Raw genomic sequence first — 15863 nt, forward strand, 5'->3', positions numbered from 1 at the left:
ATATTTGGAAAGTTAAAGTCCCCCATAACAACTACCCTGTTACTCTCGCCCCTGTCGAGAATCACCTTCGCTATCCTTTCCTCTATATCTCTGGAACTATTTGGAGGTCTATAAAAGACTCCCAACAGGGTGACCTCACCTCTCCTGTTTCTAACCTCGGCCCATACTACCTCAGTGGACGAGTCCTCAAACGTCCTTTCTGTCGCTGTAATACTCTCTTTGATTAACAATGCCACACCCCCCCCTCTTTTACCATCTTCTCTGTTCTTACTGAAACATCTAAATCCCGGAACCTGCAACATCCATTCCTGCCCCTGCTCTACCCATGTCTCCGAAATGGCCACTACATCGAGATCCCAGGTACCAACCCATGCTGCAAGTTCACCCACCTTATTCCGGATGCTCCTGGCGTTGAAGTAGACACACTTTAAACCAGGTTCTTGCTTGCCAGTGCCCTCTTGCGTCCTTGTAACCTTATCCCTGACCTCACTACTCTCAACATCCTGTACACTGGAAATACAATTTAGGTTCCCATCCCCCTGCTGAATTAGTTTAAACCCCCCCGAAGAGCACTAGCAAATCTCCCCCCCAGGATATTGGTACCCCTCTGGTTCAGGTGAAGACCATCCTGTTTGTAGAGGTCCCATCAACCCCAGAAAGAGCCCCAGTTATCCAGGAAACCAAAATCCTCCCTCCTGCACCATCCCTGCAGCCACGTGTTCAACTCCTCTCTCTCCCTGTTCCTCGCTTCGCTATCACGTGGCACGGGCAACAACCCAGAGATAACAACTCTGTTTGTTCTCGCTGTAAGCTTCCACCCTAGCTCCCTGAATTTCTGTCTTAAATCCCCATCTCTCTTCCTACCTATGTCGTTGGTGCCTATGTGGACCACGACTTGGGGCTGCTCCCCCTCCCCCTTAAGGATCCCAAAAACACGATCCGAGACATCACGAACCCTGGCACCTGGGAGGCAACATACCAACCGTGAGTCTCTCTCGTTCCCACAGAACCTCCTATCTGTTCCCCTAACTATGGAGTCCCCAATGACTAATGCTCTGCTCCTCTTCCCCTTTCCCTTCTGAGCAACAGGGACAGACTCTGTGCCAGATACCTGTACCCCATTGCTTACCCCTGGTAAGTCGTCCCCCGCAACAGTATCCAAAACGGTATACCTGTTGTTGAGGGAAACGGCCACAGGGGATCCCTGCACTGCCTGCTGGTTCCCTCTCCTTCCCCTGACGGTAACCCATCTACCTACTTCTTTTACCTGAGGTGTGACTACCTCCCCATAACTCCTCTCAATAACCCCCTCCGCCTCCCGAATGATCCGAAGTTCATCCAGCTCCAGCTCCAGTTCCCTAACGCGGTTCTCGAGGAGCTGGAGTTGGGTGCACTTCCCGCAGATGCAGTCAGCAGGGACACTCTTGGCGACCCTTACTTCCCACATTCTGCAGGAGGAACATACAACTGCCTTAACTTCCATTCCCTCTATTCTAAATTCCCAACAAATCTACTGAAAAACCAAAAAAAAAATGTCAGACCTTGTTAGGTTAGCAATCCAAAGGTTATAATCTTAATGTTTCTGAAACTTGGTGATCTGATCACATTATTAATGACAGAAATAAACAGAAAAGAAAAAGAAAAAAATGAACATTTATTGAAACAGCATTTCTTCATATAGTGTTACGACCGACCGCTCCAATCAAAGTCCCCAATCAAAATATACAATTCTCATTGTGGTGGGAGAAACGCACTGTTAATTCGATCCTCCACAGATCGCCTAACATATCATTTAAAACTTTCCAAATTAAAGAAAAACCCAGCCAAATTGTACCATCTATTAACCCCCGAATGAGGCTAACCAAACCAGGCATCTTTAAATCAACAAATTGACTGTTCAATTAGAAACACTAAATTCTTAAACACTATGAAGATATAAACAACATTTAAAATAGAAAAAATTGGAGTCCTTGCAAATTTACAGTCCACTGTTGCTTGAAGTCCTCACAGCCATCTGATGGGGGAAAAAGGTTCTTCAACAGTAGAACAGTCCGTAGTCTAATTCCAGCAGTAAGTGATGCTTTCCTTCTCCAGTGATGGATTTAAACAAATTAATAACTTGCAAACACTTTCAATAGAATCAATCTGACTTTGGAGTTTTTGAGGGATAAAAGATTGTCACAGTCTAACTTCCCTTCCTTCAGTTTAAATTATTAGAGATCTCTGTTTTGGCTTACTTTTTTTAGAGTTTTGAGAAATAATAATTAAACTGTCTAAATTCTCTTTCTTCAGTTTAAATGGCTGAGAGCTCTTCTTTCAGGTGCTAACACCAGCTGTCTGTCTGTGTTCTGTTAGAACAGACTGTCTTCAATTAAAAAGCCAGTTCAAAATTGAATTGTAACAAATGTATCGCTTGATGCTCTGTCCAAGTGGCTGTATCCAAGGTAACAAGAATGCACCCTTTGAATCATAGTCTCTGAATAGCTGTATCCAATGGAAACCAAAATGCACTTTCTCCAACTCCTGAGGCTTCCTGGTTCTTAAAGCAGTACAGCTCTTACAGTCTTAAAGGCATACTGCATATTTCCCGAAAAAAAAGGATCATGACAATAGGTTTGTAGTAAAGTATGCAGAAGCCTTGAAACACTTCTGTATCCATGGATTTTTTTGCCAGTTTCTTCACTGTTCCACATTTTTGTCTATTCTGTTATACTTGCAGCTCCCTAAGTTCTCCTAAAATTTCTTCTCTGCTTTAGCCTCCCTCTGACCTTTCAGATGTTTCTCAATAATTTATTTTTAAAAAGATTTTGGAGACAGGAAAAGGCAAAAAGGCCCAAGCAAACCCATCTAAAGAGTTTCTTTCCATGCAGATTTCCCCTTGGCTCCGTCTAATAGAGCTATTTTTCTACTTTTAAATTTCTTAACACTTCTTGACCAGAAACTTAACTGGACTAGCCATTTAAATACTCTAGCTACAAAAGCAGAGGTTGGGAATTCAGTGATGGTTAACTCACCTCCTGACTTCCCAAAGCCTGTCCACCATCTACAAAGCACAAATTGGTAGTGTGATGGAATATTCACCACTTGCCTAAATGAGTGCATCTCCAACAACACTCAAGAAGCTCGACACTATCCAGGACAAAGCAGCCCGCTTGATTGGCACCCTAACCACCACCTTAAACATTCACTCCCTACACCACTGGCACACAGTGGCAACAGTGTGTACCATCTACAATATGCACTGCAGCAACTCGCCAAGCCTCCTTCGACAACACCTTCCAAACCCATGACCTCTACCACCTAGAAGGACAAGGGCAGCAGGCATATGAACAAATACAAACATACGAATTAGGAGCAAGAGTAGGCCATTCAGCGCCTTCGTGCCTACTCCGCCATTTAACAAGATCATGGCTAATCTGATTGTGGCCTCAACTCCACTTTCCCGCCTATCTGCGATAGCCTTTGACTCCCTTGTTAGTCAAGAATTTATCTACCTCTGTCTTAAAAATATTCAATAACACTGCCTCCACTGCTCTCTGGGAAAGAGAGTTCCAAAGACTCACAACCCTCTCAGAGAAAAAATGTCTCCACATCTTCGTCTTAAATGGAAGACCACCTATTTTTGAACCGTGTTCCCTAGTTCTAGTCTCACCCACACGGGGAAACATCCTTTCAGCATCAACCCTGTCAGGATCTTACATGTTTCAATAAGATCACCTCTCATTCTTCTAAACTCAAATGGATACAGTTCCAACCTGTCCAACCTTTCCACATAAGATAACGACCCCATCCCAGGTTTCAGTCAAGTGAACCTTCTCTGCACTGCCTCTAACACATTTATATCCTTTCTTAAATAAGGAGTACAAAACTGTACACAGTACTCCAGATGTGGTCTCACTAATACCCTATACAACTGTAGCAAAATATCCCTACTTTTATATTTTATTCCCGTGCAATTTACGCCAACATTCCATTTGCCTTCCTAATCACTTGCTGTATCTGCATACCAATCTTCTGTGATTTATGCACAGGCGCATGGGAACACCACCATCTGCAAATTCCACTCCAAGTTACACACCATCCTGACTTGGAGTTATATTGCCATTCCTTTACCATTGCTAGGTCAAAGTCCTGGAACTCCCTTCCTAACAGCAGCCACATGGACTGCAGCAGTCAAGAAAAAAAAACATAAAAATTAAAAAAAAAATTTAAAAAAAGTTCAAGGAGGCTTACCACTATCTGCTCAAGGGCAATTAGGGCGACAAATGCTGGCCTAGCCTCAGACAGCCACATCCCATGAATTAATTTTTAAAAAACTAAGAATTAGATCAGCGATTACCAGATAACGCAATGCCAGTCCCAGTTTAATAACAGTTATTTTTTGGTATGTTGAGTTTTTGCCAAATAATTACAATTTTATAAATATGTTTATATAGTTTCTGATTAAACACGTAATTTTAGAAAAAAATCTCTTTATGATCATCAGTGCTAAATTGTAGTCAATAATAATTGATATTAATATGAATCCTGACATGTGCCCTACTATTATGGGTTATATTATCTTCTGTGCGAATGAAGTTTATCAAAATGTAGATGCGAGTTAACAGATGAACGTAACTAGCAGAAAGCAGTACAACATTTTTTCCATTTTTATTGCTACAGTACTTGAGTGTTGCCCTTGTATTTAAATGTGTTTTGGGAAGTTAATTCACCAATTGATCTGCTTGTTAAGTCCTTGTTAAAGCACAATCAAGACAAAAACTGCAGTTTTGCTTAGGATAGAGTAACCATCATACCTGTGAGTTAGTTTTACAAAGGAAGGGCAATACATTAAAGTTGAAAGTCAGGATAAGTTTGGGGGATGAGGGATGCCGAAGTCCACAATTGTTTGCTGCTGAATCGACGGTGTTTTGTGGACAGGTCCCAGCATGTTAAATTGCGGAAGCAACATACTATAGACAGAGCTAAGCTATCCCACAACCAACAGTTCAAATCAAAGCTCTGTAGTCTTGATTGCACTCAGTCAAGAATGGTGGAGGACAGTTTCGTAACTAACAGGAGAAGGAGGCTCCATGTACGTCCTCAATGATGGCAGAACCCAACTCGTGAATGCAAAAGACAATGTTGAAGTGTTTGTTACTGTCTTCAGCTAGAAGTGTCAAGTGGATGATCCATCTCAGCCTCCTCCTGAGGTCCCCAGCATCACAGAAGCCAGCCTTCAGCCAATAGGATTCATTTCTCGTGATGTCAAGAAATGCTGAGGGCACTGGATACAGCAAAGGCTATGAGCGCAGACAAGATCCCACTGAAAACTTGTGCTTCAGAAGTATCCTCTAGCTAAACTGTTCCAGTACAGATACAACACCAGCATCTACCCAACAAAGTGGAAAATTGCCCAGGTATGACAGGTCCACGAAGAGCAGGATGAATCCAATTCAGCCAATTACTGCCCCATCAGCCTCCTGTCAGTCAGCAGCAAAGTGTTGGAAGGTGTCATCAACAGTGTTATCAGGTGGCACTTACTCACCAACAACCTGCTCACTGACGCTCAGTTTATGTCCCGCCAGGGCTGCTCGACTCCAGACCTCATTACAGCCTTGGTCCAAACATGGACAGAGGTGACGTGAGAGTGACTGCTTTTGATTTGACCAAATGTGGCACCAAGGATCACAAGTAAAATTGGTCAATGGGAATCATGGGGGAAACTCTCCACTGCCTAGCACAAAGGGAGATCATTGTCATTGTTTGAGGCCAGTCATTTCAGCCCCAGAGATATCACTGCAGGGGTTCCTCAGGGTAGTGTCCTAGGCCCAAACATCTTCATCTGCTTTGTCAATGACCTTCCCGCCACCATAAGGTCAGAAGTGGAGATGTTCGCTGATTGCACAGTGTTCAGTGCTATTCATAAATCCTCAGTCAATGAAGCAATCCGTGCCTAGCTGCAGCAAGACCTGGACAACATTCAGGTTTGGGCTGATAAAGGGCAAGTAACATTCATGCCACACAAGTGCCAGTCAATGACCATCTCCAACTAGAGAGAGGCTAACCACCTCCCTTTGGCATTCAAAAACATTACCATTGCTGAAACTCCCACTATCAACATTGTGGGAGTTACCATTGAACAGAAACTTAACTGGACCAGCCACATAAGTACTGTGGCTAGAAGAGCAGGTCAGAGGCTGGGAATTCTGAAATAAGTAACTCGCCTCTTTACTCCTCAGATCCTTTCTACCATCTGCAAAGCACAAATCAGGAGTAGAATGGAATACTCCCATTTGCCTGGATGAGTGCAACTCCAATAATATTCAAGAAGCCCGACACCATCCACGACAAAGAAACCTGCTTAATTGACAGCTATCCACCACCTTAAGCATTCACTCCCTTGGTCATCAGCACACAGTGCCAATAATCTATACCATCTGCAAGTTGCATTGCAGCAACTCACCAAGGCTTCTTTGACAGCACCTTCCATCTAAACCAGTGACATCTGCCAACTAGAAGGACAAGTCAGCAGGCACATGGGAACACCACCGCCTGCAAGTTCCCTTCCAAATCATTGCCGGGTTAAATTCCTGGAACTCTCTTCCTAACAGGACTATGGATGTATCTGCACCACACAGATTGCAATGGTGTAAGAAGGCAGCTTACCACCACCTTCTCAAGGGCAATTAGAGATGGGTAATAAACACTGGCCTTGCCAGCGACAGCCTACATCCCATGAACAAATGGTAAAAATGAAACCAGTTCATCAAACACTTCAATCACAATTTCTAACAGAACTTCCATGTGTCAATCTGTAAAAGAGAATTCATAACATCTTGATTAACTGACTCATTTTGACTATGTTTTGTATACTGCATAACTTAACTTGCAAAATGCATATTTTGCGCATAATCTACCAATTTAAATGCTTGAGTAGCATGAAAGCAGCATTGTTATAGCTGGGTTCTGATTGGATGTTTTTCTTTCACTCAACCAAAGGAATTCAGATTGCTTCAGGTATGGTGGAAGCAAAATGCTGCACATCTGTCATTTGGATTTGTTATTTTCTATAATATACAGACAATTACTTAGTGAAATGAGCAAAATATAGCCCATAATGACAAAATAGCTCATCTGGAAATGTATCCATTACTCTGTTATGCTATAAAAAATCACTTTTTGCATGGTTGCCATTAACAATGTGATAAAACACTGAGTAACTGAATAGAAAGATAGATGGTGATAAAGTTGGAGTGAGGGAACAATAGCCATGACTTTGTTCGAGTCACATAATGTAGCTTGATAAACTCAGCAGAGCTAACGTTCTGTCGTATCCTCACTTTCTACGGGAAAGATTTCATCATATGAAGGTGGCGGAATGCTATCGGGAACTTCATCAATTGTTAACGTGACTTGTGGTTCATCTTGGTTTTCCTCTGACCTGTGGAGATATATTACCAATATTACATGAATAAACAAAAATATTCAACTAATTATAAGGTTTCACTTTATACTAAATTCCCAGTATAGACCAAACTGATTATCAGCTTTAGACATTGGAAGGAGATTATTGAGGTCAAAAGCATAGGAATAATGAAGACTAGCACATCTTCTGTGTCTTTGCTCATGGTTATTAGAAGATATGCCGCTTTGTAACAATAAGCCATGTAAAGGCTGACATCAGGACCTTTGATTTAGTGTGAATAAGTCATATTCCATTTTTATTAAATGGTATGCTTACATTTTTGCTGGTGCTTTGGAGGATTGAATTCCATGACTCTGTCCTTTATTTTGTGAGGATTGTAAATGAGTGGCCTGTTTATATTATATATACCAGTCAATTTCCCAAGGCAACTCTCTTAGTAAGCCCCACATACAGCAGAGAACAGCACCTACCACTTCCTGCAGGCACACATACTGCTAGCTCCATTACTGGAGTAGCCTGCAGGATTCCCAAGTGAGTCTGGGAGTGGCACCACCAACCCTGTGCCACCCCCTACACCACTCTCCCACAATCTGGGGAGAGAGTGGTGCAGGCAGAAAAATTACCTCTGGCTCCCTCTGTCTGAAGTTAGCTGCCCAGTGATTAAGGGAAATAAGGACCAAGTGTAGGCTTCAGTTGAAGTGAGGTTAAAAGCCACATGATAGTTGGACCAGGGTGTGCAAAAGTAATGCAGATGCCATTTTAAATCTGACCTTAATTTTCTGTAGTACTTTGATTTTATATTATTTCTGTGTATAATTTACTAAATCTCTTGCATCTGTATGCACTTCCCATCTGTGCCAGTTAACTTCCTGTTGTCATGTTATAATCACATTATTTTGTCCAAAATAAATTTCTATACCATATTTATCATAGGTATTTCATATATAGCCTCATCACTCTGATTGTGAAATCTGGTTCTCAGGTTTTGCAATCTTGCTGCCAGATTAACAAAGTTTTCTCAGAATGTTTCCTGAAAACCTCTTTCAGGTATTTTCCTTTGATCCTCAGCAACTGAAAATTCTAATGTTCAAAATAATGATTTAACAAATCAAGCATTATATATACCATGATGACATAGTTAAAATTTATCCACTGAGTTGATACATGTGTCTTTTAATGCCTTTGTTAATGTTTTCAGTTGAAGACTTCATTTGCTTCTATAAATAAATAGACTTGGAGTTGTGATTATTTTTACACAGAACTGTGATTCAATGAGTTGAATTTGAACTGTGCTCTCTTCCCCATTGTCCTGTAAATTTTTCCCTTTTGTTATTCAGAATAACTGTGGAGTTAACTGATCTGGAAACTGGAAGCACTCCTGGCAATCCAGATGGTAAAAGATCCTGTGATCCAGTGAGCTGCAGCTTAGAGCTTCTTTTTACACAGCTTCAGGAGTTCTCAGACACCAATCCTGCTGGGTTTTGCTGGCAGGTCTGAGACTGGGCAGGGCATCAGCAATTTGGAGATAAACTGCAGTGGGGTGGGTATGATGCCATCAAAGCACAACTTTGACCTTTAAATTAGGACCCCTGCTTGCCTAGGGTGGGCACCTGACATGCAGCCACAAAGTGGTCATTCAAAATGAGGGGGGAGGACAGCCGAATGTATGGGTAAGGTGCAATGAGCCCCCAGGCATGATTTTAACCCCTCCCCCTCCTCGTTCATCCTTTCCCACAGGACAGGCTAGGTTAAAATTTGGCCCTTTTGTGTCTACCACTGTATGCATTCTCTTCTTTTTTTTTTAAAGCAAATTCTATGGCTATGGACACAGGTTCAAACCAACATCTGGTTTAATGAATGAACAGTCATATGAATAAACAGTTTCACAGTGAGACCAAGCTCCCTATTATTCTCAGTTACGCAATACAATAAAGAATCAACTTTATATTTCTGGAAATCTAGGTTCACCTTTCTAGCTAAGTTATTCAAAGCTAAACTGTTTAAGCCTTTTAAAGTACAATATAAGTTCCATTTCAGTCTATTAAAGCACAGCTCACAACTGTCCCCGATAATCTGCTCGGGTGATATCCCAGTGGGAACTTTCACAGCTGACTCCATAATCAGGGGAAGGTTTCCTAATTTTAATAGTCTGGCAGGTGCTCACAATAAGGGTGTATTTTGGCTGCCTGCCATTTGGATGGCCACAAAATTTAGTGGAGGCTCCCCTTTATAAGGGGCCTGAAAGTAACTTACACATTTTTGAAATCCCCTGGGACTCAGGCCAAGCTCAGGCCTGGGCCTCCAGGAATGCTTCACTTTCTATCGGCTGGCAGGCTTGTTTGTCTCTCCTAATTGGGCATATTGGCAGATTCGTGGCTGCTGCCAAGGAAAATCCTGGTCTGGGAGTCCATTACACCTAGGCCACACCCCACTAATGCATGTAACCTTGTTTGGATTGGACAGCAATTCAGAATCTAGCAAAGAGGTTGAAACCGAGCATATCTGGGGCCTGGTCTAACATATGGCACTTCCACCATGCTTCTCTTGGAGTTAAGGTGGGGTTTTGCTGGAAGGACTGTTAATTTTCAGCCTTTTTTGAGTGTGACAGAGATTAGACTTCTCTATCACCTTTCCTATGTGTGTGAGATGGGAGTTTGCCTCCTGTACTAGCTATCAATCAAAGTTATTGCCCTTAGTTGCACTCCTAATCTCTGAAGGCTCCCACATCCATCTTAACTGAGTTCTGATGAAAGGTCACGAGCAGAAACATTGGCTGGAATTTTACGCCCCCACCAAAGAGGGGGCTGGTGGTGAGGGAGGGACGGCATAAATTGGAGTGGAAGGCTCAGGGGTCCCTTCCCAACCCGCTCCCGCCTCTGCTGCCAATTTACATGGGGCGCTGGTGGTAAGAAACAGCCCTCCCACCCCAGGCCAATCAAGGCCCTTAAGTGGCCAATTAATGGCCACTTAAGGGCCTCCGCCCACCGCCACAGGGATTTTACGGCTGGCAGGCAGATGGCCAAGGCCTCAGAAAAGTTGCCTAATAAAAGTAGGCAGCCTTCTGACAGCCTGGTTGGCGGGGGGGGCCTTCCTGATCGGGAACACTGTGCGCGATGGAGAGCCACCCCCGATGCCCCAACTGCCCCGAACGCCCAACACACCCCTCGTCCCCCTAACTGACCCCCTTGCCTTGCCAGAGCCTGACCGATCGCCCCGGCGAGGCCCCAAAAACTTACCTGTTTTCCGTTGCTCCCCAACATCTTCATTCTTCAGCTGGGTTGCAGTCCCAGCAGTGGCCACCGCTCCTGGTGGCGCTGCTGGGCCTAAGAGGTGCCAGCCCACTGATTGGCCAGCAGCTCCATTAGGCGGGACTTCCTGCCTTAATGAGGTGGAAGTCCCGCCTAATACTAATTTAGGACCTGGGGACCATAAAATTCGGTCTGGATCCCCAGGCCCTGCGGAGGCATTTTCGGCCTCAACTCCCCTCCATCCATCATTAAATTCCAGCTGTTAACTCTGTTTCTCTTTCTACAGATGCTGCCTAACCTGCTGACTATTTCCAGTATTTTCTATTTTTATTATTTTTACTTCAGATTTCCAGCATTCACAGTATTTTGCTTTTGTATCTTAACTAAGCCCCCTTTTGGATGAATTGAACTGAATGAATGGCTGGCTTCTCATGCATTATAATTTTCTCATTTTGGTATGCAGTTTTTAAAAATTAATTCTTGGAATCTGGATATTGCTGACCACGCTGCCGTTTATTGCCCATTCCTAGTTGCCCTGAGAAGATGGTGATGGGCTACCTTCTTGAGCCAATGGTAGTGATGTCATACAACTCAATGGCTGACTTAAGAGGGCAGTTAAGAGGCAGCCATGCTGGTGTGAGACTGGAGTCACATATGGGCTGGGCCAAGTAAGGACAGCAGGTTTCCTTCCCCAAAGGACAGTAGTGAAGTGAACCAGTTGGGCTTTTTTGACAATTTGAAAGCTTCATTGTCATTTTTTTACTGATACCAGCTTTTTTCTTCCAGTTTTTTTTCAACTGAATGCTCAAACTGCCATGGTGGGCTTTGAACTCATAGGGCTGTATTTTATACCCCCGCCGACAGGAATGGCGGTGAACGAAAAAAAATGGTGGCTGGCCGCCAGGCCACCACGATCTTCCTCTCAGCAGCCCACAATAATATGTCAGTCAGGCCACACCCTTCCCCCACCCCCCATCTCCAAAGCTGGCAATGGCGCCAGCTGCTTCTGCATAGGCGCTGACGCCATTTTTAAAGCCCTGCTGGCTAATTTAAATTTTTAACGTTATACCCCCACCCCACTGTACTGATGAAAAATCTGCTGCCTCTTTTCCACCCCCTTCCCAATCACAATAAAATTGATTGTTTGCCCTCTCTCCCCCCACAGCACTTGCCTTCCACACTTGACCTTCCCTCCCCCAAAGTGAACAAAGTGCACAGGTCACCCTTTCCCACCATCCCCTACACTAATGATATAAATTTTACCCCTTCCCCCCACCCACCCACCCACCCCCCCAGAACTAAAAATATTAAGATCCCCCCTTCCCCACCACTGCGGCACCTGCTTTCCCCAGATAGTAAAGTGAAGGCGCATGGGTGCTGGCCGCCACTCTGAAGATCACCCGATGGTAAGACTGGAGTCAATTTTATTTAAATATATGCATTCGGCTAATTTTAATATTTTACTCCGGGTCTTGTCGCCCAGTGGTGGTGGGGCCGCCACAGAGCCTTGCAGGCGCCAGAAAGATTGGTCCTGGCCCTCCCGTCGTCGGGCTCTGTGGCTGACCACTGCCGGAATGGTCATCCGGCACCCACCCCAGCGGAGCCTAATGTCAGGCGGGCCAGGCCATATTCTCTGGAGTATTAGTCCAGGCCTGTGGATTGCTAGTCCAGTAACAGTTTGAGATTATACATAATGAGCCTTCCATAGAATAGCTCATCAACAATATAGCAAAGACAAACTTTAGGCTGCTAATTTAGTCTAAAACAAATTCTGCTGCTTTGAGGTTATCACATAAACTGATTCTATCATCATAAAAATCATTTTAGGGAGCACAGGCAAAATCTCATTTACTATATTGGCAGAACTGTAGCATCTGCCTTGAACTTACAGTAAAATATTGGTATATTTTGGTAAAATATTCCATTCAAGCTCAAAGCTTTTGAGAGGAACAAGTAAAAATTTGAATAAATGTATTTCAAACACATTAAAATCAATGAATAAATTTAAATCATGTTTTTGTGCAATATATAATCTTTGATTTTATTTTGTTTAAAACCTTATTTTGGACTTCAGAAATGTCCCTTGCCAAGATAAAAATGGAAGGTGATTTTTTTTCCCCAAAAACATTTTGATTTGATTGGTCTGGGAATAAACTGTGAAATGTTGATCTGTTTAAATAAAATTTTGTGATTATAAATGTTTACATGGTTTTTCCTTGTAATGTTTATGTATGAATTTTCAATGCCAACTTAAAGATGTGAAACTACATCATGGCACAGGAAGTAAGGTTTGTAGACAGTAAACGTATACTCTATGCAAGATTTTTAATGAGGATTCTCAAGAAAAGGCAGAATTTGTCCCATGATTAGCAAAAAATGAATAGTGCCAGAGACATGCATTACATTGTGATGCTCACATGTATCATCCATTCTGCACTTATCTAAATAAAATCTGCAAATGTGATTGTCAAAAAAATATATATTTTCACTGGCTTGAACACCAATACATGCAGTGTAATCTCACATAATACCGTATACTCTTAGTAAAATGCTGTGATGAACAACTAAATATATTGATTTATCTTTTCTCCTTGTCTATCCAGCTCAATATCTACAGGCTAATTGGTGCACATATTAGATCATTGACATGCGTAAGGTAATAAAAACTATTACACTTCCTCCACAGTTGAAAGACAGATAACATGGCAGTTGAATAAGATGTCTTAATAGTATCTGTTATATCTTCAAAGCTTTCTGATCACATGATAAAAAATGGAATTGCTTTTGTTACATTTCTATACCAGGGTTTCCTAGCTATTGTAGCTAGTGGCGTGTGAGCCTCAGAAAGTGGTCCTGATTTTTAAATAAACCACCACAAACAAATTATTGACATTAAGCCATCAAATGCTATAAGGAAAAAAATAGCTCAACTAATCTCAGTAATTTAAAAATAATTTTGAAATAATTTAGCTCTATGTATCATTTTGGTTCTCTTTCAGCATTAGTTCATGAAATTTCAAAGACTTCTAATGGAGTTAAATATAAGCAATGAAATACAGAACCTACCTGATTATTTCATTCTCTGGTCCTTGGTAAGGAGGGCAATTCTCATCTCCTGTAAAAGCTGTGCTATCCAGAGGGTAGATTGTATAATACTGGGGAGGGCATGGAGTTGTTCCTGTAGCACAATTAGGTGGATTAGTGCTATGGGAATTGTTCAGTGATGGCAAGCAGGTGGTGTTCATGACAATGCCATCCTGGGCAGGAGATGCATAAGGAGGAGGAATATACTGAACAACAGTAGCTCCATGGAAAGTAATAGGTTGATTAATCCCAGTAAAAACAAATGATTGTCCACATGGAGTCTGCTCGGTCTCCAATGCACTCTCGTTAATTTGCTTGCAAGTTTTGCAAGTTAACATTCGGAACTTGCAAACAGCAATCAGAACAAAAGTGACTCCCACGGAAAGTAGAATGGGTCCCAGTAACTGTGTCCATTCTAAATCAGTAGTACCATAATATTTAATCCAGCCCATTACTGTGAAGGTTATGCCCACTAGAACCAAAAAGACACCAGAGAATAGCAAGGTGGCCCCAGCCTTGTCACCATCTGACACCTGGACTCCAGGGGATCGAGGTTGACAAGGAGTCACAGAAAATACATTAACAGGGAAATCTTCCACATTGCTGCTGCGTTGTTCCATTTGCATTTCACAGTCTGTGCTGTATGACAGTTCCTTGGAAGAAAAGGGAATTGCTAAGTCAGTTGGAGCAGTATATAGTGTTTAAAGTTCAGTCTAGTTACAAAAAAGCACTTTGTTGGAAGTTAATAATTGATGTCAGAATACTAAAATTCTGGGAAGTTGCAGAACTGGATTGTGTCTTCTTTGCATTTTCCATTTTGATGAGTAAAGCATTTAATGAGGCATTAAATCTATAAGATCTACTCCAGCATAACCTTTCACTTTGTTTATCTGTAGTGAAGACTTACTGCCCACAAACTCACACAATTTGCACATAAGGCAACAATAAAGCTCCCTACGTTTTGAAGGATTGGGGCATCCTGGTTAAGTTTTCCATTATATCTGTGACCTTTCACCTGATGAAAGGTCACAGACCTGAAACATCAACTCAGCTTCTCTCTCCTCAGATGCTGCCTGACCTGCTGAGTATTTCCAGCATGTTCTCGTTTTATTTCAGATTTCCAGTATCCGCAATATTTTTCTTTTCTATTACGTCGCTGGTTTTGTAGGCAAGTTATACACCCAGCCCATCACAGATACCTGGAACAACAACTAGAGTCAGTTGTTATCCACTCACAGGCATTACAGTTCAACAAAGATTTCTTTTCTTTAACTGTTACTTTATGTTAGCGTTGATTGTCAAATAATAGCTCGTGTTGACTATAACAGAGGGGGCCCTGTGGAAATATCATACATATAATTATGATCAAGCCAGCACCATTTTCCACATTCTCGCATGATTATTTACTGTCAATGGTAAGTTGCCATGTAACAGAACAGAACATAAAAGAATGCAAGTTAAATTACAAATTACCAATTTGGTCTTTGTTAACTAGATTATCTTACTCTGCATTGGAAGTAATTAGAGGTAAATAGTTTATGAAATCCGATTAGCACAGAAACCATGCTTCAGCAAGCAAAAGCTTTAGATGGCTTTGTTTGAAACAATTTATTATAAACAAAGAGAAAATTATGTTCTTTGAAACCAAATTATCAGCAATTAGTGGTTTTTAAAATAGCCAAGAAATTAACCACATTCGAGATACTGAGGAAGACAAAAATTATAAATGAACTGCATGGGTGAAAATGGCCCATAATGCAAGTGTTGAAAGAATGGGACATGACAGAGATATGCCATCAAAAACAAAACTACCTGCTAATGAAAGAATATGGACTCCATTTAATAGCTCCCTCAATACTGCACTGCAGTGTCAGTTGGAATTAGGTACTCAAGTGCTTGATCCCACAACCCTCTGACTCAGAGGCAAGTGTGCTAGCAACTGAACCAAGTTGACACTATTGATCAGGAGCTCTATAAATATTACAGGAGGAGTATTATGGGAGTGTTTGTGAAAGAAATGTATTTCTGTACATAATGAATTCTCAAATGATTTAAAAAGGAATAATATGAATAAATAAAACAGGCAGTGAGAAGTGCTATCCCCTGGGAATTCATGCTGGAGT

General features: G+C 42.1%; 1 protein-coding gene across 1 annotated transcript; it reads right to left on the reverse strand.

The window, feature by feature from the left end:
- Positions 1 to 1634: 1634 nt before the first annotated feature.
- Positions 1635 to 14415, reverse strand: tmem174 (transmembrane protein 174). The gene is made up of 2 exons (XM_068029548.1): positions 13723 to 14415; positions 1635 to 7423 (listed from the first exon to the last, which is right to left on the reverse strand). Exons 1-2 carry the CDS (start codon positions 14364 to 14366, stop codon positions 7300 to 7302), a joined length of 768 nt encoding a protein of 255 aa, XP_067885649.1. The 5' UTR covers positions 14367 to 14415; the 3' UTR covers positions 1635 to 7299.
- Between the last annotated feature and the right edge of the window lie 1448 nt (positions 14416 to 15863).

Source organism: Heterodontus francisci, chromosome 4 (assembly GCF_036365525.1).
Source record: "Heterodontus francisci isolate sHetFra1 chromosome 4, sHetFra1.hap1, whole genome shotgun sequence".
Classification (NCBI taxonomy): domain Eukaryota; kingdom Metazoa; phylum Chordata; class Chondrichthyes; order Heterodontiformes; family Heterodontidae; genus Heterodontus; species Heterodontus francisci.

Excerpts from the sequence above, each read along its gene's own strand:
- tmem174 (XM_068029548.1), bottom strand. The coding sequence starts at position 14,366 with ATGCAAATGGAACAACGCAGCAGCAATGTGGAAGATTTCCCTGTTAAT. Across the intron at positions 7,424-13,722 it reads CCAGAGAATGAAATAATCAG|GTCAGAGGAAAACCAAGATG; the intron begins GTAGGTTCTGTA and ends ATATCTCCACAG.